This window comes from Dasypus novemcinctus, chromosome 2 (genome assembly GCF_030445035.2).
Source record: "Dasypus novemcinctus isolate mDasNov1 chromosome 2, mDasNov1.1.hap2, whole genome shotgun sequence".
Classification (NCBI taxonomy): domain Eukaryota; kingdom Metazoa; phylum Chordata; class Mammalia; order Cingulata; family Dasypodidae; genus Dasypus; species Dasypus novemcinctus.
In genome coordinates this window covers 93,297,961-93,320,388 of record NC_080674.1, presented here as the reverse complement: position 1 = coordinate 93,320,388, position 22,428 = coordinate 93,297,961, and the positions used below count along the sequence as shown (strand labels likewise).

Here is a 22,428-nt window from a genome sequence, read left to right as displayed (position 1 = left end):
AACAATTTTTTAATTTGGCCTATATAATTATAAATAAGGTTTACAAAGCAATTTGTTTATAAGACATAAACCAATTCAATACTACATTTCTCTAAGACAATGAATACTCCTTTTAGCTTAATCTCACATTTTTCAAGGAATTGAGACTATAGGAAGTGATTATTTCCCAAGAAAGTAGTATTAGGTAAGTTTTAGACTGCCAAAAAATTATTTAGAAGTGAGCCTACAATTTCCTTTATCCTCACTCTTTCTCTCATTCATTTAACCAGGTTTTATGGAAAATCTAATGTGCACCAAAAAGCTTTTTATGGGTTCTAGAAACACAGGAATGACCAAGATAGGTAATTCCTGATCTGATGAACTTATATCCTAAGAGAAATAGGGAGGTGGGGAGGGGGTTCGAGAATATAATAAACAATATAATTCAGATACTGATCTACGATATGAAGTAAATATAACAGTGATGTGATACTGTAGGGTAAGGGGTCTACTTGTGGAGGCTGAGCTGAGGTGGTAACAAATAAACTGAATGGAAACGACAGATGAACAAATGGCTACAAGAATGAGCAAAACACTGTGGGAGGAGCATTCCAGCTAGAACTTAACTACAACAGGACCCAGGACAAGAAAGAACTGAGCATGCTTAAGGAACTGAAAAGGGTTTACTGTGGCTGGTTCTGACTGAAGGAGGGGAGATGCTAGGAGATGAGATCAGAAAGTTTGCAGGGACTGATCATCAATGGGGTTGGACGACGAGATGGGGATTTCCTCCTTTATGTGCAATAGGAAGTTACTGAAGGGTTTTAGGCAGAGGATGGCCTGACTTAATTCAGTCTTTAAAAGGACCGCTAAGGCCGCTGAAGAAACAAGGAATACAGAAAGAGACCAGAGTAAAATCTTGGAGAAAATTTTAGAGGCTACTACAGAAGAGAAGTGGCTTGCACAAGCATGACAGTGGTGAAGATTGAGAGAAAGGAACACACTTGGGATACTCTCTAAATTCCCAAATATGGTTAACTCTATGCATATATTAAAAAGAAAAGAAAAGAAAAGAAAAGAAAATCTTATAAAAGAGTTTTGAAAATATGCAAAAATAGGAAATTTATACTCAGAGGTTAACTTTCATTTAACTTTGATTTCTGTATTCTAGAAAGGGGAATGGCATAAATTTCACTCAGAGGTAAAATCTGGGTTTGCTGTGGAATTTCTCATAGAGCCAATGCCAAACCCCACAGTCACTTGCACATGCCCTATTCTGCAGATGAAATTTGGCCACAACATGTACTTAATTGTTGATAAGTGATATGGAAATATTTCACCTTGGCAATAACAATAATAACCAAAACAGTGTGTGTGAAACCAAGTCCCTCGCCATCCCTGACAGCACACAGAGTATATGTTTCTGGAAGTATCCTAATGGACCCTGCCAGGAAGGCACATCTAGACTGTTCACAGCCAACAAGCCTATAGGAAAAAATGCTTTATTTTTATGACTGCTGTAATTGCAGTCTCTTATCTTTTGGCATGTCCAAGATATTTTTAAAACATGGTCTCTTCCGTCAGACACTTAAAGGTTGGCTAGGCAGATAAACAACTGCCTATAATTCATGGAGAAAGCAGCTAAATCTCAGGGATGCAACTTTCTGGGACTTAAATATATACAAATTTAAAAATCAATTTTTTCAAGGGCTACTCATTGAAAAGGTTCACAAAGGGAAGCAAGATGTCAGAAAAAGCTAAAAAGGAGATTGAAGAGAGCCTACCAAAATGATTAGTATAGTAGCAGAGTAAATGTTAAAAATGTCTGAAAGAAGACTGTGCTCTTATGCTCCATGGAAGGCAGGGAGAAATGTAGAACCACACATTCACCACTGAGGGTTTTGAGTTCTGTGGGCACTGCCTCTGGAGCTGACAGACTTACACATGAGGGAGCTGGGGAAAGTGACAGAACCCACTGTCTCAGATTTCTCAGGTATAATAATAATAATAATAATACTGACTACCACATAGTGTTGTGTGGATTACATGGAATAATGCATATCAAGTGCTTATCATAATTTTGTCAGCACTGAGTGTTCCACTAAATAAATATCTCTGTATTTTAAAATATATGCCTATTTGAAATTTCAAATGTATGTGTACAAATATGCACAAGCTTACACTATATATATACACACACATGCATGCACTCATGTATTTTTTTAAAATAGATATATATATTATATATATCCAGTTCTTGAGGTGCTAACAATCCAACACAAACAATAAGGACATAAACGCTTAGCAAATACCTCATTTGAAAAGTATAAGCAAAGTAAAATTAACGAGTGTTTACAGATAATGTAGACCAACAGAAAAGTCCTCATGGGGCAGTAAGGTGAGAGGTGTGGTAGCAAGCTGGATAAAGCTGCCTATTTGGAAAGGGTGAGGCTGAAAACTTGCATTCTCACTTGTAGCTGATTTAAGAAATACTCCAGAACAGAAAATGAGGCTCGGGTTCTCCAGCAGGCATTCAGAAATGTTCAACGCAGAGCAAAATCCAAAGGGCTACCATATTGCGTGGCAGCAGTCATCACTCTGGTCTTCCCCCTCCCCCGCCACACTTGTTCTCCCTCCCCTACCCCAGCACTTATGAAGCACCTACTCTATGCCAGGCTGTGTTTCCTGCTTTTTGAACATGACCTATTACTCTAAAACTCTGCAAAGCAGGTAGTCTTACTATTTTTCCAATGAGAAAACTACAATTCAGGGATGTTACCCCATTTGTCCTTCTAATTCCAAAACGGTGGGGCTTCCCCTACGCTCTATATTTATGACAAAGTTCTGCACAGCTATTCACTAAATATTTGTAAAAACAATTCTTCTCATATGCTGATTTTCCCTAATGAGACACATCAAAGGAAGCCTTTTAAAAGTCAAGGATAGTTCACTTTCCTGTGGCTGAAATAAAAGTCTCCAAACTGGTATTTTCTGGTAAGGCCTGGATTTGCCTCACAAATTTTCCTAGTAACAAAAGCCATGTTGCAAACAAGATAATGTCACTGCAGCCTTATTCAGAATATTACTCACTTTTTCTGTTGCTTTGCTAATTCAGCACTTGGGAAAGTTTGGATTTCCCAGTAGTGTGACCATGATGCTATTTTTATATCTTAAGCGTCCACTTATTCTCAGTTTAGTGAGAACAGTCTATGATTGTGAAAGCTTGCTGACAAAAAGGAGTTGGATTTTATTACTGGAAGATTTTAAGAAAGACAAATTTGACATATAAAGGAAAAGGTATACTCAAATAAGAAAGCAAAAATACATTATTTTTTTAGAATCCAACACTTAAATTAATATTTAAGTTTCACTCTATTTTGAATACCAAAATATTCTTAATTCCTCAAAGCACAAGAGCATAATCATAATATTTTTGGTGGCAGAAGGGATTATCAAATTATTTAAGCATCACTAGTTACAAAAATTTGTCTCATGATTGACTGCAAATTCATAAGAAGTTCAGTAATAATACCAAAGGTGCAAGATCATCCCAGAAATTTGCTTTCAAGAAAAGGGGGGATAAAAACTTAAGCTAGAACTCTAATCTTTTCCTAGCTATAACACAATTAGGTTAGGCACACCAGCGCATGACTTGCCTTAGGCATAAAAAAAAAAATTCAAAGCAATCAAAAATTATAAATAGAAACATGGACCAAAGAGAAGATTTACTTTCATTTGACTTCTGTAGGAAGAAGGGGGGAAAATCCTACTGATGGAGGGGTAGGGGTGGGGAGGAAGGAGACCCGCCCCTTCCGTCTGAGCCCAGAGTCCAGCTTCCCCCAGCAAACCTGCAATGATCAAAGCAGCCAGAGTGTTCTCTCTTCCTGTCCCCCAATTGCCCCTTTTATTCACTGCCAAACTTTTCTCAGATGTGGTCTGAAACAGCCTCTTCCATTTCCTCCCCACCCATTCACTCCATAACCTTTTATGTCTAATTTTCATCATCACTCTCCAAGGTTTCCAGGGACTTTGTTCTTGCCGAATTTGAGAACTTCTCTCCTGCGGAAGTCCAATCCTTCCCTTGGAAACCTTTTTTTTTTCCTTCCTTGTCTTCAAAAACTTTCATTATGATTTCATTCTTTGCTTCCAATGATCCTCCTCATTCCATAGTGCACAGTGCCTAAATACATGAGTTTTAGAGCCAGAGAGACTTGCCTCACTTTCTACATAAAAGGATTAGGGCAGGTAACTGAACCTCTCTGAGTCACATTTTTTCCATCCATAAAATGGGAATGATAACAGTACCCATCTCATCTGGTTTTTATAAGGAGTAAATTAGGCAATATATGTAAATCAGCCCAGTGTGCCTGGCCTTTCACAAGCCCTTAAGGCATTAGCTATGTACATTCTATCATATAGTCATAGTTTCTCTATACAACCAGTCTCAAAACCTAGAGGCAAGACCTCCACTTTTACGTAGATAACATCTAAATCTGTAGCATAAGTGCTCTCTTAAAACTTTAAATCCCTGATGTCCAAAGCCCTTAGCTCTCACCATACATTATATCCTCCAGCTTTTCCTAGTCAGGTGAAACCACCAGGTTCATAGTCACCTTAAATCCTTTTACACCTCATTTAGGGATCGATATAGTAAATGTCATTAATTCTTCATTTGTGAGACAGCATAGCATAAGGGTTAATGGTAAAGACAGAAACCTGGCTGCCTGAGTTCAAATGCCAGTTCTCTCACTTACCACTATGTGACCTAGAGCAAGTTTCTTAAACTCTGTTCCTTGATTTCCTCTTCTGTGTCATAGGAATAATACAGGTACCTGTACATCATAAGTCTCTTGGGAGGCTTAAATGAGTTACTATTTATAAAGTAACTTGGACCATGTCTAACATTTAGGAAGTAACATATTAATAGTAAAATAAAATTTGCTATATCATCTTTTTATTGATTTAAGGAGAGGAGGCATGAAACTGCAAAACTTTCATAAAGCAAAGCAGGGTGTTGTTCTTGTCCTTATTCCTTCCTTTCGGATTCTCATTGCCACTATCATTGCCCAAGTTCACAACTCATAATAACCAAATGATGGTAAAAGCTGTCCACCCTGTGTCTCTAAACAGATCTCCCTAATTCTACCCTCTCTTCTGCTTTAATCCATTTCTCATTTAACCCCTCATGGCCAGATTAATCCTCAAAATACTTTCATCCTGTGACTGTGGCCTAATTCCATTGGTGACTCAGTGACTCCCCACAGTTCTCAGACATTAGACGATGGCCTCAGCTGAAGTCTCATCTATGTCTCTACGCATATCTCCAGGCCTTACCCACCTGAACTTGGTCAAGTTCACTCTCACCTCTGTGCCTTCTTCTGGTTCTTCACCCTACCTAGGAAGTGTCACATTTTAATTCTTCATATCTTATACATCCTTCACCGAGTCACACTCCACTTCCTCCGTGGAGTCCTTTCTGTCTGAGGCCCTCAGTATGAATAGAAGAGATCTTCATATAGTGACCATGATGTCGCTGTTTTAGACTGTTATCTTCATGCGTCATGTGTGCATGTCTTGGTTGGTGTTTCGCACTGCACAGTCTCAATATTGTGCATATGGTCGATTCAGCAGAGGTGGGTAGATTGATGGCTGAATGCAGGTCCTGACTGTTGGATAAGAAGGGTTTATTCAATTTTTTCTTTGTTTTACTTTCATCACTGGATGGCTGAATGGGCATTTGCAGTCATGAATACAATAATATTTTTGGCCATGTTGGTGAGCATACTTAAATTAAGAGTCAAATAATTTAATAAATTCAACTTAAATATGTATTTATATTGGTGTGCAAAACTGCTCTGTATTTACTTTCACAAAATTAATCTTTACATGAAGAAAAGATGCAGATAAATAACTCAGAAAAATTTTTATACAAAAAATAAAAGCCTTATATGTTCAAAACCACTGAAGCAGGAGCCCTCGTAAGTTCTTTTTAGGAAAAAAAAATAACTTGGGGGGAAAACTGGTTATAATATCTTCGTAGTGGTTTATTTTAAGTCCAGAAATAACACTGAGAGCTTCTGCAAAATGTGAAGTGCTATGAGAAGGACTTAAGTAAAGGCATGATCTGGACTCAGAATTGTAAATATTAATTCTTTTTGTCTCCCTTTCTAGGTAACCCCTGGGGGGAGAAGCAGCCACACAAGCCTTTCCTTAAGGCTGAAAAGATAAATGATTGTAAGCAGTTTGAAAGGCACTGACACTTCAAATGAAAGTAGAAATATAGTTAATGGGATATGTCCACAATTTTTCACAGAAAAGAAAATAGGTTGATCAAAATAATAATGCAGCAGAAGCAGCAGTCACAACCACTGCCAGAGACGTACTAGTATCATAATATAGCTAACCTAATGTCTTAAAAAGCAGGAACTGAAGACCCATCCCAGAATTCGGTATCTGAATTTTAATGAGATACCAATATCAAAGTTTAAGAAATATTTTTTAATCTACACTATTTTTTACTTCTGCACTAACATATAATCATAAATGTTCTAATGAATGACGACCCTTTGTGCTTCTCAGGTTCTCAATCTTCCAAGCAAGATTCAGTTTTGAACCTTATACTCAGTAACAAAAGTGGAAATAACAAAGGATATTCTGGTTAATAAGCGATAAACCAAACTAATGGAAATTCCACTCTGGTTAATGAACGTTTTACAATCTCTTTGTTAATCCGTTCAATTAATAATTATGAGATTAATAATGAGATTTCAGGTCCTAAATGCACAATGAGTTCTTGAGTCAGTACCATCAACAAACAGTGCAAGTTGCTGAGAAAGAAACAAGGCCCTGTAGTAAAAGAAGGAGCCAGCATTTGGGAGCTCACATATGGCTTTTGGCCTTGGTCATGAGCAGTCAATGATTCTCAAAGATTCACAAAGATACTAGATGCTCAGAACAAGAATTACATAAATCCACGCTAAAGCAGAGTCTTTTGGCACAGGTGTTTGAGCAGGCTCCCATGTGGGGAACAAGCCAATGCAAAATGATTTATCCTATTTGCTCAGGAAACTAAGCAAAAGACTCCAAAACCCCAAACTGTGCTAAGTTCCAGAAAATAATCCTCTAAATTTTAAGACCATTTCCTTTTCCTGTCTTGAGGAAAAGGCTTAGGTAACTGAAGCTCCTGCATATCCGGTGGCTACCAAACTTAAATTTAGTTTTTCAAATTTTTACAATGTCATCTGAATTCAGGCAATACAGGGTTTGTTGGTAAATTTCATCATTTTTAAATACATACTTTCTAGACAAAATTGCCCTTCCATTTTAGAAAACAAGTTTGAAACACATAAAAAAACAAAAAAAACAGGGGGAAAAGAAACAATTATTTTCCCCTTGCTAAGTATTATTAATCAGATTAAGTGTAGTTTGAGCTTATCATCATGTTTTCTATGAGGAAACTTCTGTTCTTTTTTTAGACTTGAGGAATTTCTTTTCCTGATAGAACCCCCAGAACTGAGAACCCTGAACTGCAAACTTGTCCTTTGTCCTAGTTGTTTACCAGTCTTATCAGGGCACACACAGGTTGGCAATGTGATTCCAAGATAAAAATCCCAAAGATATAATTAGATGTTTTTCCGAGAAGTATCGCCCAATGCCATGAAAATTTGTTTGCTGTTTTTCACTTTATACTTGAAATAATAGTCACACAATTTTTTGCCATTTAATCATTTTCTTAAAGATAAGTGAAACAATCTGACTTGGCATTGAAGAAAATTACAGTTTTGGGATAAGCCATACTAAAATACAGATCTTGTTTGAGAATTCCTGTGACATTTCAGTGAAAACATTATTCTATATCAATAACACTCGAAGTTTATCATGGCAAAAATATAACGATGAAAAATAATTTTTAAGCCTCTCAATTGAAATATAAATGATGAGTGATAGAAACATCCAAACACAGTGATGTACAAGATTTCTTATGGCACCTCACTGTTAAGTCTACTTTAATTTTAAATGGAAGAGATAAAAAGGCAAAGGTAGGAAACCACAAATGTGCATATGCTGTATTGCAAATTAACACTCTCTAGCCCAGGCAAAGAAGTGCTGTGAAAGCATCTTTCAAATTTTCTGCTCAACTCCATCTTTGCCAGAGACTACCAGTTTTGCAAAAAAAATCTTCTACTGCCACCTGCTGATCAATGTTTCCCAAAGATGCTTGCTACGTTCCAGATTAAAGCAGACTGTTTGATTTTTAAAGCAGAAACTCTCTGTAGATTCTTGACTATTCTCTCCATTTATGGGTAATAAACTCTGAAGGTAGAGAAGCAGAGCCAAATTTGAGCTATTTTGCCTAACTGCTGACTCTTGGCCTCTATTATACCACACTGCTTGGAAAGGAAGTCAAGACATATCACATTTCCATTCTTCCCTTCACAAAAGCCATTCAACTTGGACCTACGTCAGCAATAAGGATTTGAAACAGAAAGGTCATGGAAGAAGACTAAAGCTTGGGTCTAAAGCTTTGGGTTATGTCTTTTCTGTGAAGACCCCCAAGTATTCACAACTCAGACACTCTAGACAGTTACGGAAAGAAGTTTCATGCAGCCAAAGAATCACAGGCCAAGACTGAATTTTTGAATACTTCCCTAGAGGAAATCTAAAGTCAACCTAAAACTGATAGAGGACCCCAAATAAGAGACCCAAAGCTGGACCTATAATAATCCCTATTGGCAAGACTCTGGAATTATATATATGATTTAAAATTCGGAGAAGGTAGGCCCAAATTCCTGCATTCGACTTCATTTCTTTTGTTTGGAAGGACAATTTTTAAAAATCAAGCCTTTGCTAAAAGGTTTTAGGGAGGAAATTATTCCTTTTAACTTATTAGTACATTTTTTAATCATAGTATATAGGTAAACCATTTTGAGAAACAGTACTTTCTATCAAAAATATGCCAAAAATAAGGTCTGGAAATTTTATTTTAGTTATTTCATATCACAAGTCATTAACTACACGATTTTTCATACCACATTGTATGCTAAAAATATACCAGAGAACATGGAATTTGACCAACCATTTTACCCCAAATTAATGTTAATCACAATGTGAATCAGAAGGCAAGGCCCCAACATATTAATCCTGGCTCTTTCTTAACACATCCCTAGACATGAGGAATTTGTCTGCTAGGACACTGAAGAGTTGTCTGTAATTCTACAATGCTATAATTAAGTCTTGTACAAATTCTGCTGCCAAAAAATCACCAGAGTGGGTGGTGAATAGAGCCAAGAAAATGCTAATTATGGAAGGCAGGTTTTCTAAGATCATGCCTACAAGAAGCAAAGGCAAGAACAGATAGCTAAGACAAGTTACCAAGGCAATATAAATAATCTTGTCAAATTCAATGGAAGCACCTTTTTGGTACCAGCTATTACCTCTCTTAGTACAAAGATACTTGAAAAATGCAACCTGGGACCCTCTGCTTGGAATCCAGTGCTTAATTCCCTGCAAAATAATGGTTATGAAATTTACACACGTCATTTTCAACTCCTGGGACAAAAAGAAAAAAAAGGCAGCAGAACCCCAAAGTCCCAGCTAATTTTCTATTTTTTATTTTCTATTTCAGCTTCTTCACTGACTTACTTTTAGAAGTGCTGTATTCAATAAAATGCGTTTAGGCATTCTAAAAGAACGTGCACAATGCAATGAACTCACACCAATTGAATATAACGACATGACCAGCAATCAACCAGGAACTAGGACATTTTCTGCTCTCCCCACATATCCAGAAAAGGGGAATTTTTATTTTATTAGAAAATACTACAAAGTTCTGTCAATATAGTGTGTTCTTGCTGCCTACATCTGTAATCACAGCCTTGAAGTGGAAATGATTAAGCCTTTTCCTCTTTTCCCATGCAAACGTCTCTTCCTGCAGTGCCCTTCTTTCCTCTCACCAACCAACTGGGTAAATGCCTACTCATCGAAGTCCCATCTCAAACAGACTTCCTCTATGAAGGCTTCCCTGATCTTCAGAGAAAAACTGTTTCCTCATCTATATTCAGAGATTTTATAGTCTATGTTTACACTTATCACACTGCTTGATTGTTATTTATACGTATATCAATTGTTCTAGACTGTGAGCCCTCCTCATGAACCAAGAAGACATTCAGTTTTATCTTTTGTGCCTTAAATTGTGCTCTAAACTGGATGCTTCAAACTGTGTGTTAATGAATGACAGGATCTTTTCCACACTATTTCTTCTACCATAGACACCTGAACAATTTTTCAAGATAATGTTCTACCAAACTATATTATTACCGTTTTACCAAACTGTATTAAATAAAGCAAAAAATGTATTCTCTACATATTTTAAAGTACCTATTATTTTAGTGGTCCTCCATATCTATCAAGAGTTTATAACATAAATATAAACATAACATAAAAGAGATTAAATAAAATATTTTAATTTTAGTGTGTACACATTAGCAATATATTAAATATATATGAGTTGACAACATGTGGTTTATGATAAAGAGAAAGCTATTTTCTTGTAAGATTTGGTACTGAGGCACTTCTTTGTCAAAGGAAGCTCATGAAATACACATTTAGGCTGGATATTCTCATTCCCTTGTACTGCTCTCCTTTCTCAATCCTCCTCTACTACATCCCAAACAAGCTGATTTTAACTAAGTTGAGACTAAACTTTACTCATACATTCAGTTCAAAGGTCATAAAAAAAGAAATCTGAACATCTCATGATGAGTGGAAATACCAGAGTTCTCCTACCTGTGTACCTAAACCAGCTGCCATCATGTGAGTCAGAAGCTTAGCTGCAAACATGGAGTACCTGGCACAGAAGATATGGGAAAGAACAGCCAGGCAAAGACCTGTAACAACAAAAAAATCCATGTGTGAGTTTATGATCCATGAACAGACAAACAGTATCACACCAAACATCTCTGGGACAACTAAGTATACAGGCCTATAGGCTGCCTATGAGAAAGCTTCCGTTACAATTTTAATTTACTCCCATTTTGCATAACATAAAAATCTTCGCACATATCATTTAAGTCCAAAGGATAACTTTACATTTTAAAATATCTACATGTTCACTTCCCTGCTAAAACTAAATCACAAATGGAACAGATAAATGATTTTCATTAAGCATTTGGTTTTCTATGTTTAAATTGGTCAAGTTTTACTGTTTAAGAGAAGAACAAAATTCAGTCTGATTTTCTAAGAACAGGTGGCTTGGCTAGATAGAGATATTCAGGGAGGTGAGTAGTGTTTTCAAGCATAAAATCGTGAATGGAGCTACCAAACTTCAAGTTCGGTAATTACCCCTTTTTATCTCCTAGGAATAGTTATGCAATTACAACAGTGGTAATTATGAATTTTAAAGGCAAGCTATGCAACCAGGTGCCAAAACCAGGAACAAATGTATTCTTTTACCCTGCAATAACTTTTAACCTAAAAGTCTACATTTCTGAGTGGTACCAAGAAATGCAATCGTCTTATCTTTAAAACTACTAATGTCACCTATGTACACTACTTCCAGAGGATGACTGGAGCCTCAATATTAATCCACAAGCTTTGATCTTACACAATTCATACCAATTTCTTTTAATGCTAGGTTTGAAAATTTGAGTATATACATATTTTTAAAATATTTCATGCTTTTAAAAATTTAAATGGGTTGCCTACAGAAAGAGAAAAATAATCATTGAAAAGCCATTTGCTTTTTTCACTTAAGCCTTTATTTTCCTCCTACTCTCGAAAGTTATTTTATCTAAGAATTATCAAAACATAACATCAATTGATATGTGCACATTACTTTGCATTGTACTTTGCGTGCAGTACCTCAATTATTTTATGAATGTCTCCTTGACACACAGGAGACACATGTATTTAACCATTTGTTTTCTTCTATTATCTTCTGTGATGTTATGAAACTGTTATAGATCACGTGTTGGCATAAGTGGATTGGGCTTCTGTAAAATGCCCAGCACAATTGGTCTTATGGCTCATTTTATATACAGAAAGTTCTCATGATACTTTTTGGAAAAAGATTTCAATCATACTTTCAGATTTTAACAAGGTAGATAAAACTCCACATAGGAAGAGAGGCTTTGCATTAGTCAAGGCTTTCAGGCTAAAATTTTGGCCAAGAAATCTGGGGCAATCCATTTTTAGGAATGCTGCCATGAGGTGTTCTGGGCAGGTATGCAGGTCCTGGGGCTGCCTCCAAAATCCACCCACATGGTACATAGTGTATCTTCAGAAACTGCAGAGTCTTGCCTGATTTTGCACATTTACTTAGTCTATAAATTACTGGTGCTGATGCTCAGCACTCATTAATGTATGCTTTGAGTTCTCTGGAATGGTCAAAACCAGCTTTTACTGAAGGTTTAAGTGGGTGTGTGAGTGGGTGTGCTGTGTGTCTGTGTGAATATAATGTACTAACTTTTCATTTTAAGTGTGTTACGGTAGATGATAACGTGATGCGAAGAGATTACTTTTGGGCAAGAGAGAAATATACATTGCTTGACTGTTAATCTAGTTCACAAGAAGAGCTTATTCATAAGCCTTTCCCTTAATTTGATAATCCCCATTATACCTCTGTTTCATGATATAAACTTAATTCATGATATAAACGTGACAAACTCAAAAATATTTAATTAATTTTATCAAGCTTAAATTAAAATGCTATCATGACACCTGGTGGCAGTGCAGGTTTCAAAGCTAGTGGCAGGATAACCACCTATTAGCCTACAGCTAACATGTGGTTATCTAGATGTAGTTTATATTGAGAGGAGAAAAATACTGTTAAAATCTCAAACAGGATGTGCTCTGGCCAAGGGATGCTTGTCTTGCCTTGGGCCACATATTGAATACTTAAGATTTAAAGAAATTTTAATTTTAATTTACTATGGTTACCAGGCTTCTAAAATACTATATGCTAATTATTTATTTTATTATCTGAAATTGAATACCTATATTTAGCATACATGATTTAAATTTAAAAGTCAAACTTCTAACAAATTGATAGAATAAGTTTAATATAATGAAAATTTGAAAATCACAAACAAAATATTATAACCATAAAATTTATTATAAAATTTAAAACCTTTTAATAAAGTATAACAGTTATTACCTAATGTTGTACTCTAAATTTTTTAATTGATTCCTTGACAATTATATAGACAAAATAAGCAGCTAATCGAGAATTTTCTTTTACCTTTTTTTCTAGCACTGCGTAGATTACACACTCAGTTGGAAAACAACAACTAATTGGCATTAATTACTTTTCCACAAGATTGAAAACTAAGAAGGAAGATAAATTACCCTTAATAAAATGATAATCATTGATTAGATTTTTAAAATTCTGAAGAACTGCTAGATTCTTTTGCTATTTCCAACCTGACTAAAGATCTTAACTATCATTCAATATTTGAATATTTGTATATATGTAAAAACATAAGCAATTTTGCATATCAGTATGCATATTTAGTAAATACCTCTATTGTTTGGCACCACTTAAGAATGGCATACTTTCCAAATAACAGAAGTTTACCCTTCCAAAAACATTTTCCCATGAAAATATCTTTACATCTGCCTTCTTGGCAGATAAATTCAAACAAAACCAAATTACCCTTAACTCATTATTGAATCAGTTATTAGCTTTTTAGTTTAGTTGTTTTTTTTTTCTATTTCACCACCTATTACTAGTTATAACTGTCACTTTTTCTACTTTTTATTTCTCATCTCTAGATACATAGAACTTGTACATCATAGAACAATATACAAGTTCTATGTATCAGCAGTAAGGATTTATTCCAAAAGGATGCACTGCCAAGAGACCAGCCTCCAGATAGCCAGGGTTTTATATCTGCACCATCTAATACAACAGCCCGTAACCACGTCTGGCTATTTAAATTTAAATTTAAATCTGTTAAAATAAAATAAATGATAAATTCTGTTCCTCAGCTGTTACCAGTCATATTTTAAGAGCTCAATAGTTACATATTACCAATGGCTACCACATTGGGTGGTGCAGAACATTTCCCTCATCACAGGAAGCTCTACTGGATATTGCCTGGTTAACATTGTGAGCAAAAACAGGAAGTAATATGTTACATTTCAGAAGAATTTTTTGTTAGCAATGGTTAAAATAAGATGGTTTAGCACTTGAATATGAACTTTATTACATAGACAGAGGTTCATTTCACTATCAAAGGGTGTCAGACCAACACTATTATTCATTTATTTATTAATTCAACATATTGTCATTAAAAAACTATGAGCAGGGTCTATATTAGGCACTGGAGACTCAATATTCAGAAAGATCCTTGCTGCTCTCTCATTGCTTAGCTCTCTGTACTTCTATCTTTATCACTTACCAGAGAGTGACTGGTTTATGTTCAGTTATAGCACATGATTTTGGTCAAAGAGATGTAAGGGGAAACATTCTGGGTGGCTTTCAGGAAAGTTTTCATTGCTTTAAAACAGAATTCAGGTAAAACCTTTTCCTTGGCAAGCCTGGACATTGTTGTAAGTGTGATGCTTAGAGCTGCTAAAACCATCTCAAGACCATGTAAATATAAGGCTAAGGGGGGAGAAAAATCTTTGAGGATGGCAAAACAAAAAACAAAAAGAACAAAAAGAATTTGGCCTCCTAATGACACCAATGAAGTGATGAATCAACCGTTCTTTGAACTAAATCTCCTTTTTAAGACATTTTGAGATTTCTATTACTTGCAGCCAAACTCATCCTAAATAATATACCTATGTATATATAACTACAGAAATCCAACTCTTTTCTTCATGTCTGAATTAAAACTAACCTCTCTTGCTTCTTATCATCTGCAATTATTCCTTCAAACTGTTTCTTTTTTAAAGTTCTTATATAATTTTTTTCCTATTCTTGTAAATAACTTTCCATTTTACAGTGAGAAAAATAGTTGCTTTGGTAGAACTCCCCCGTAATCATAATGGCTTCTTTAGGACAATGACAGACAACATAAACTTGATATTTTTGGGAGAACTTTGCACAAATGTTTAGAAAATATCTTAATTTTAAAAGTGATTTGAAATGAATGGGAAACATATGGAAAAGTTATTTTCTTCTGGACTCTCAGTTTGTGGTGCTCCTGAGGGCTACAGAGACACACATATTCTATGGTCATGGCAGATGGCTCTGGAGTTCAGTGGTTGCCAGTGGGCGCTATTTTGGAATTTGTGATGGAGTTGAACTCAGATGTGACCTCTCTACACATGCCTCTTCTGTCACTTTTACTGAACTTGTGGTTGGCGCTGGAGTTGGTATATGCTCAGGAGACTTGACTCTCTGGACTGTCCATGTGCTAGCTGGACCCTGAGCCTCAGCAGAATTACAACACCTACTCTCTGGTTCATTAGACTTACCCAGGTCAGCTAACAGGGAGATGAGGATGGTCAACCACCATACCAGGGTGCTACAAAGATGCTACAACTGCAAGCAGGAGAACCCAAAGATGCTACAACTGCAAGCAGGAGAATCACATCCATCAGCCATGTGGGATCTAAGCCCCCTCTTGATTTAGAGGTGGAGTGGACATCGCCATCCCAGGGTCCGCAGAACAGAGGAATAAAATATGGATTGGAAATGGACTTATTGGTATTCTACTATAGAACTATTGTGACTCTAGCAATGGAAGAAGTTGTATCATTCATGTGGAGAGAGTGGCCACAGTAGTTGCTAAGGGCAGAGGGAGGGAAGAAGAGATGTGATATGGGGGCATTTTTGGGAATTGGAGTTGACATGAATGATATTGCAGGGACAGATGCAGGACATTATATATCCTGCCATAACCCACTGAATGGGCTGGGGGAGAGTGTAAACTACAATGTAAACTATAATCTATGTGATATATAGCAGAGCTCTGAAATGTATTCATCAAATGCAATGAATGTGCCACACTGATGAAAGAGGTTGTTGACGGGGGGCAGGGAGTGGGGTATATGGGAACCTTTTATATTTTTTAATGAAACATTTTGAGTGATCTATGTATCTTTAAAAAAAAAAGACAATAAAAAATAAGATTTAAAAAAAGCATAACTAGAATATTTTTGCAGTTTAATAAACCTTGAACAAAAGAGTTGATATGCTTCAAAGGACTTTGGACTGTGCTGATTAGTTTGTCCTGTAGGCCATATTATGTAGCCATTTTTAGATGATTATTTTCTGTTATTTACCATAAAATTAACATTGTGATGACACATTACACTTAGTAATCTATTTAGAGTAACTAAAGCCATTATTCATTTAAAAGGGAAAGCTTTAGTTTGAATAAAGTGTTAAAGGTGCCCTGGGTTAAGTTTATTCCTAAATATTTGATTCTTATAATTGCTGTTATAAACAGAATTTTCTTCTAATTTCCTCCTCAGCTTGCTCTTCAGTAGTTTATAGAAATGCTTTGAGTTTTCCATATTAATCTTGTATGCTGCTCTTTGCTGAACTAGTCTATTAGGTATAGTACCTTTTCGGTGAAATTTTCTTGATTTTCTAAATATAGGATCATATTATCAAGGAATAGTGGAAGTTTTACATCTTCCTGTCCTATGTGAGTTCCTCTTATTTCTTTATCTAGCCTATTTGCTTTACTTAGAACTTCTAGAACAATATTGAAAAACTGTGGTGACACTAGGCATCCTTGTCTTGCTCCTGATCTCAGGGGAAAGCTTTCAGTCGTTCACCATTGAATACAATGCTAGCTGGGGGTTTTTCATATATGCACTTTACCATACCACTATTCCTCTTTTGTGATGTTTTTATCAAGAAAGGATGCTGGATTTTGTCAAATGTCTTTTCTGCATGAATCAAGAGGATCATGTGATTTTTCTTCTTCAATTTATTAATGTGGTTTACTACACTAATTGATTTTCTTATATTGAGCAACCCTTGCATACCTGGAATAGAACCCTCTTGATCCTGGTATATAATTATTTTAATGTGTTTTGGGAGTGAGTTTGCAAGTATTTTGATGATGATTGCTATATCTGTATCCATTAGAAATATTGGACTGTAATTTTTTTAAATAGTGTCTTTCTCTGGTTTTGGTATTAGGGTGATGTTAGCATCATAGAATGAGTTTGGTAGTATTCTTTCCTGTTCAGTATTTTGGAAAAGCCTGAGCAAGATTGGTGTTAGATCATCTTTGACTGGTTGGTAGAATTCACCTATGAAACCATCTGGTCCTAGGCTTTTCATCTTTGGGAGATTTATGTTGTTGTTGTTGTTTTAATATATTTTTTATTTATTTTTAAAAGATACTTAGATTACATAAAATGTTACATAAAAAAATATAAGCAATTCCCATACGCCCCACTCCCCACACCTTCCATCCTTCCCCACATCAACAGTTTCTTTCATTAGTGTGGTACATTCATTGCAATTGATGAACACATTTTGGAACATTGCCATCAATCATGGATTATAGTTTACACTGTAGTTTACACTCTCTCCCACTCAATTCAGTTGGTTATGGCAATATATATAATGACCAGTATCTGCAATTGCAATGTCACTCAGGACAGTTCTGAGTCCTGAAATTGCCCCTGTATTACACGTCTTTGTCTCTCTCCCTGACTTCAGCACCTCCAGTAGTCCCTATCTCTAAATTAGTGACATAATTTCCTCCATTACTAGAATTACAGTAAGTCTACAGTAGAATACCAGTAAGTCCACTCTAGTCCATATTTTATTCCCCAATCCTGAGGATTCAGGGATGGTGATGCACAGTCCTCCTCCAATTGTGGGAGGAATTCAGTCCCATACAGCTGATGGATGGGAGTCTCCTGCTTGCATTTGCAGACGCTCTCAGTTCTTGGTGTGGTGGTTGAACATCCTTACCTCCTTGTTACTTTCCTGGGTGAGTCCAATGAACTGGAAAGTAGGTGCTGTAACTCTGCTGAGGATCAGGGCCCAGCTGGCACTTGGACTACCCAGATAGTACTATGCCTATGTACTCCACCACCAAACTAGAAGTTCAAATAAAGGGGACAGAAGTGACATGTATAGAAAAGTCATATCTGATTCCAACTCTATCACACCAGGGAACATAAATTCCAAAGTTGTGCCCACTGGCGAGGCACCAACCACCGGAGCTATCTGCCATGACTGTAGGACCTGGGAATCTCCAGAGCCCTCAAGAGTTCCACTATTTGGGGTAGTACCTACTTTGGCTGTCTATGAGATCTTGCTGAGACATGCATAAGTGTTACCTCTCTGATGACCTCCCAACTAATTTTGAAGTCTTCCAGCTCTATAAACTCATTTGTCTTTACCCTTTCCCCCTTTTATTCAAGGTCCTTTTATGGTTGCATTGCTGGTTGGTTTTTGGTAGTAATTCCTTCATGCCAGGGAGGCTCATCCTCAGTAGTCATGTCCCACGCTAGGGGAAAGGTAATGCATTTATATACTGAGTTTGGCTCAGAGAGAGGCCACATTTGAGCAACATGGAGGCTCTCATGAGGCAACTCTTAGGCACTCTACAGCATCAGGCTAAATTGCAATTTCAAGAGTAAAGCCTCATAAGCATAATCATGAATATCAAGGGCCCATCAATGGACAATAGTCATTGCCCCTGTACTTGGGTGACTGTTGCTGTTCCATTAGAGAATGTGGCAAAGCTCCCCAGGATGGGAATTCAATATTTTTTCAACTGTTGAGTGACTCTCTACCCACTGTGGCAATGCACCATGAACACCTGAACACATTCATATACCCTGAATGCCCAGGTGAACCTCCTCCTATGCATCCCCCTTCACTGACACCTCTTTGGGAGGTTTTTGATGACTGTTTCAATCTCTATACTTGTGACTGGTTTGTTGAAGTTTTCTATTTCTTTAGGGTCAGAGTAGGTTGTTTGTGTGTTTCTAGGAATTTGTCCACCTTGTCTACGTTGTCTAGTTTTTTAGTATACAGTTGTTCATAGGATCCTCTTATGATCTCTCTTATGTCTACAGGTCAGTGATAATGTCCCCTCTCATTTCTAATTTTACTCATTTGTGTCTATGCTCCTTTTTACTTGTCAGTCTAGCAAAGGGTTTGTGGATTTTGTTAATCTTCTCAAAGAATTAACTTTTGGTATTGTTAAAGCTCTCTACTGTTTTTTGGTTCTCAATTTCATTTATTTCTGCTCTGATCTTGTCTATTTCTTTCCTTTGACTTGGTTTGGGTCTAATTTGCTGTTCTTTCTCTAGTAACTCCATATGTGCAGTTAGATCTTCAATTTTAGTTTTTTCTTCTTTTTTAATGTAAGCATTGACAGCTATAAATTTCCGTCTCAGCAATACCATTATGGTGTCTAACAGGTTTTGATATGTTGTGTTCTCATTTCATTTGTCTTAAAATATTTACTGAATTCTCTTGCAATTTCTCCTTTGACCTACTGATCATTTAAGAATGTTATTTACTGTCCATATATTTGTGAATTTTCCCTTTTTCTGTCCATTATTGATATTCAACTTCATTCCATTATGATTGAAGAAAGTTTTTTTTTAATAATTTCAACCTTTTTAAATTTATTGAGACTTGTCCTGTGACCCTACATATGGTTTATCCTAAAGAAGGATCCATGAGCACTTGAGAAGAATGAATAAGCTGCTGTTTTGGAGTGTAATACTCTATAAATGTCTGTTAGGTCCATTGCACTTCTCATATTATTCAAGTTCCTGCTTATTTATCCTCTGTCCAGATATTCTATCCAATACTGAGAGTGGTGTATTGAAGTCTCCAACTATTATTGTAGAGACATCTATTTCTCCCTTCAATTTTGCCAGTGCATGCCTCATGTCACTTGAGGCACCCAGGTTAGGTGCACAAATATTTATTACAGTTATTTCTTCTTGGTGAATTGCCCCTTTTATTAATAAATGACGTCCTTCTTCATTCCTTATAACAGTTTTGCACTTAAAATCTATTTTGTCCAATATTAGTAGCACTACGTCAGCTCTTTTCTGATTACTATTTGCATGGAATATATTTTTCCAACCTTTTACTTTTAACCTGGTTGTGTCCTTACATCTGAGGTGAGTCTCTTCAGACAGCATATTGGATGGCTCATATTTTTTTATCCATTCTATCAGTCTATGTCTTTTGATTGAAAGGTTATTACTATAAAAGATTTACTTAATTCATCACATCGTTTGGTTTTCTGTTGTCATAGCTTACTATTGTCTGTCTTGTTGACCTTTAATTTACCTTCCTTATAATCTTCTTTTCTACACGCTTCTCCAAGTCTCTCATTCTTGTTTTTTCCTTTCAGGCTGCAGCATTCCCTTTAGTATTTCTTATAATTCTGGTCTTCTGGTACCATACAGACAAGTTTTTGCTTGTCTGTAAAGACTCTGAACTCACTTTCATTTTTGAAGGACAGTTTTGCCAGATACAGAATTCTTAGCTAGTACTTTTTCTCTTTCAGTATCTTAAATACATCATACTGGTTTCTTCTCACCTCCATGGTTTCTGAAGTGAGGTCCGCACTTAATCATACTGAGTTTCCCTTGTTTGTGATGCTTGCTTTTATCTTGCTGCTTTCAGAATCCTCTCTTTATCTCTGATATTTTTCTTTCTCAATAGCAGATGTCTCAGAGTAGGTCTACTAGGATTTATTCTGTTTGGGGTATGTTGTCCTTCTTGGATAGTGATATTTACATCTTTCATGAGCATTAGGAAGTTTTCGGTCATCATTTCCTCAAGCATTCTTTCTGCCCTTTTTAAATTCCCTTCTACTTCTGGGACACTGAACACAAATGTTTGTGCATTTCATGTTGCCATTCAATTCCCTAAGACCATGTTCCATTTTTTTCCATTCTTTTCTCTTTCTGTTCTATCTTTTGCAGTTTGAATGTTCTGTCCTCAAAATCACTAATTTTGTCTCAGAGCAATTCAAATCTGCTGATAAGTGCCTTTAATGTATTTTTAATCTCATCTATCATGACTTTCATTCCCATAAGTTGTATTACTTTACTTTGCAGATTTTCAGCTTTTTATGCCTCATCTCTTTAGTTATATTTTCCTTCAATTCTTTGAATTTATTTAGGAGATCTGTGTGATTATAATTGATTAGTTGTCTCAAATCCCATCAGGATACTGGTTTGTTTCTCAGCCTGGGCCATCTCTTCCTGTTTCTTAGTAAGGCTTGTAATTTTTTGCTAATATCTAGGTATCTGAGTATGCTGGTGAACTTCCTCTGAGGATCAATTTCTCTCTCCTGCCTATTGTGTTGTGGTTTTTTTCCCATAGCTCTTCTTTGATATTTGGTTCAATTTATTCTGAGTCTATAAAATTGCCTTATGTTATAAAAATTGGGCCAGGAACTCAATAATGCAGCACAGATTTTCTCCCAGGATGTGGGACTAAAGAGAGACCTAAAAGTAGTTTTTCTCCTTGCAATTTCTTGGCCAACAGTAGATGGTATTCATTGGCAAACCTTTCAAAGAAGGTATTTCTTTCAACCTCCACTTTTCTGTATTTCTTGTCTGGCCAGAGGTGAGATTCAAGTGGGCTCTGCTGACCCAATTCACTGAAAAGAATCCACTTTCTGCTCTCTGATGCACCCTCTGTCTTCCCTGGTAACAGCTGACAGGGAGGAAGACATCAGTTCCCCTCTCAGTTGGCTGTGTGAGTCCAGGTTTTATCTAGGCTTAATGTTTTGAGGGTGGGAAAGGGGCACTCCCTAGCCACTGAGGGGATTGAATAATTCATGTTTGTTGTTTCAGGTTCTTTGTCTCTCTGTCCCTTGCCCTTCTGGGGGTTGTACAGCACTGTCTCTGTCTGCTGCTCTCCTAAGTAGCTCTCTTAGACAGCTTTTGGCCTTTCTCCATTGTTTTTGTGAGGAACTTGAACCCTGCCTGTCTACTCCAATGCCATCTTCCCATAATTCTGTCCCCCTAAAGTTATTTTAAGTTCTACTTCCCTCAAGGCATCTTTGAGGTGAATTCCATAATGTTAAAACCTAAAGCATATAGTAATACTTTACTTGTCCTCTTGTTCCATCTTTTTAACCACAAGGAAAGACCTTAGTTAAATTTTCTGGTATTTGATAAACTGGTATAAAATTTTCACGGGTAGATTTCATCTTTCTAAGCTGAGGATATAAATAAACTTTTTGGACTTGTGCCTATTTCTCACATTTTAATTATTTTAGTTTTTCTATTATACTATAGTAACCAGAACTGCAAACTAGAATTTCTACAGATACATTTGTTTTCCATTCTGAATTTTTTTTCTTAAGTTTAAATTCCTATCTAATTCTATGTTACCACATCTCATGAAAGGAGTTAGTCAGACTGCTACCAATTCAGAGGGATACTTAGCGTGGCTTTACATAATTATAGAAAATATATGTAACATAAGCAAAATTCTATTTTCTGGTTCCTGGGATCCCATCAGAGCAACAAGTATTC

The 22,428-nt window shown here is 36.3% G+C and overlaps 1 protein-coding gene across 1 annotated transcript in view; it reads right to left on the bottom strand.

The window, feature by feature from the left end:
* Positions 1–22,428, bottom strand: part of ADGRV1 (adhesion G protein-coupled receptor V1) — a 685,020-nt gene that overhangs the window by 356,135 nt on the left and 306,457 nt on the right. The window contains exon 83 of the mRNA XM_058276109.1: positions 10,765–10,865. Within this exon, the coding sequence (XP_058132092.1) occupies positions 10,765–10,865 (101 nt within the window). The remainder of the gene's footprint in view (positions 1–10,764; positions 10,866–22,428) is intronic.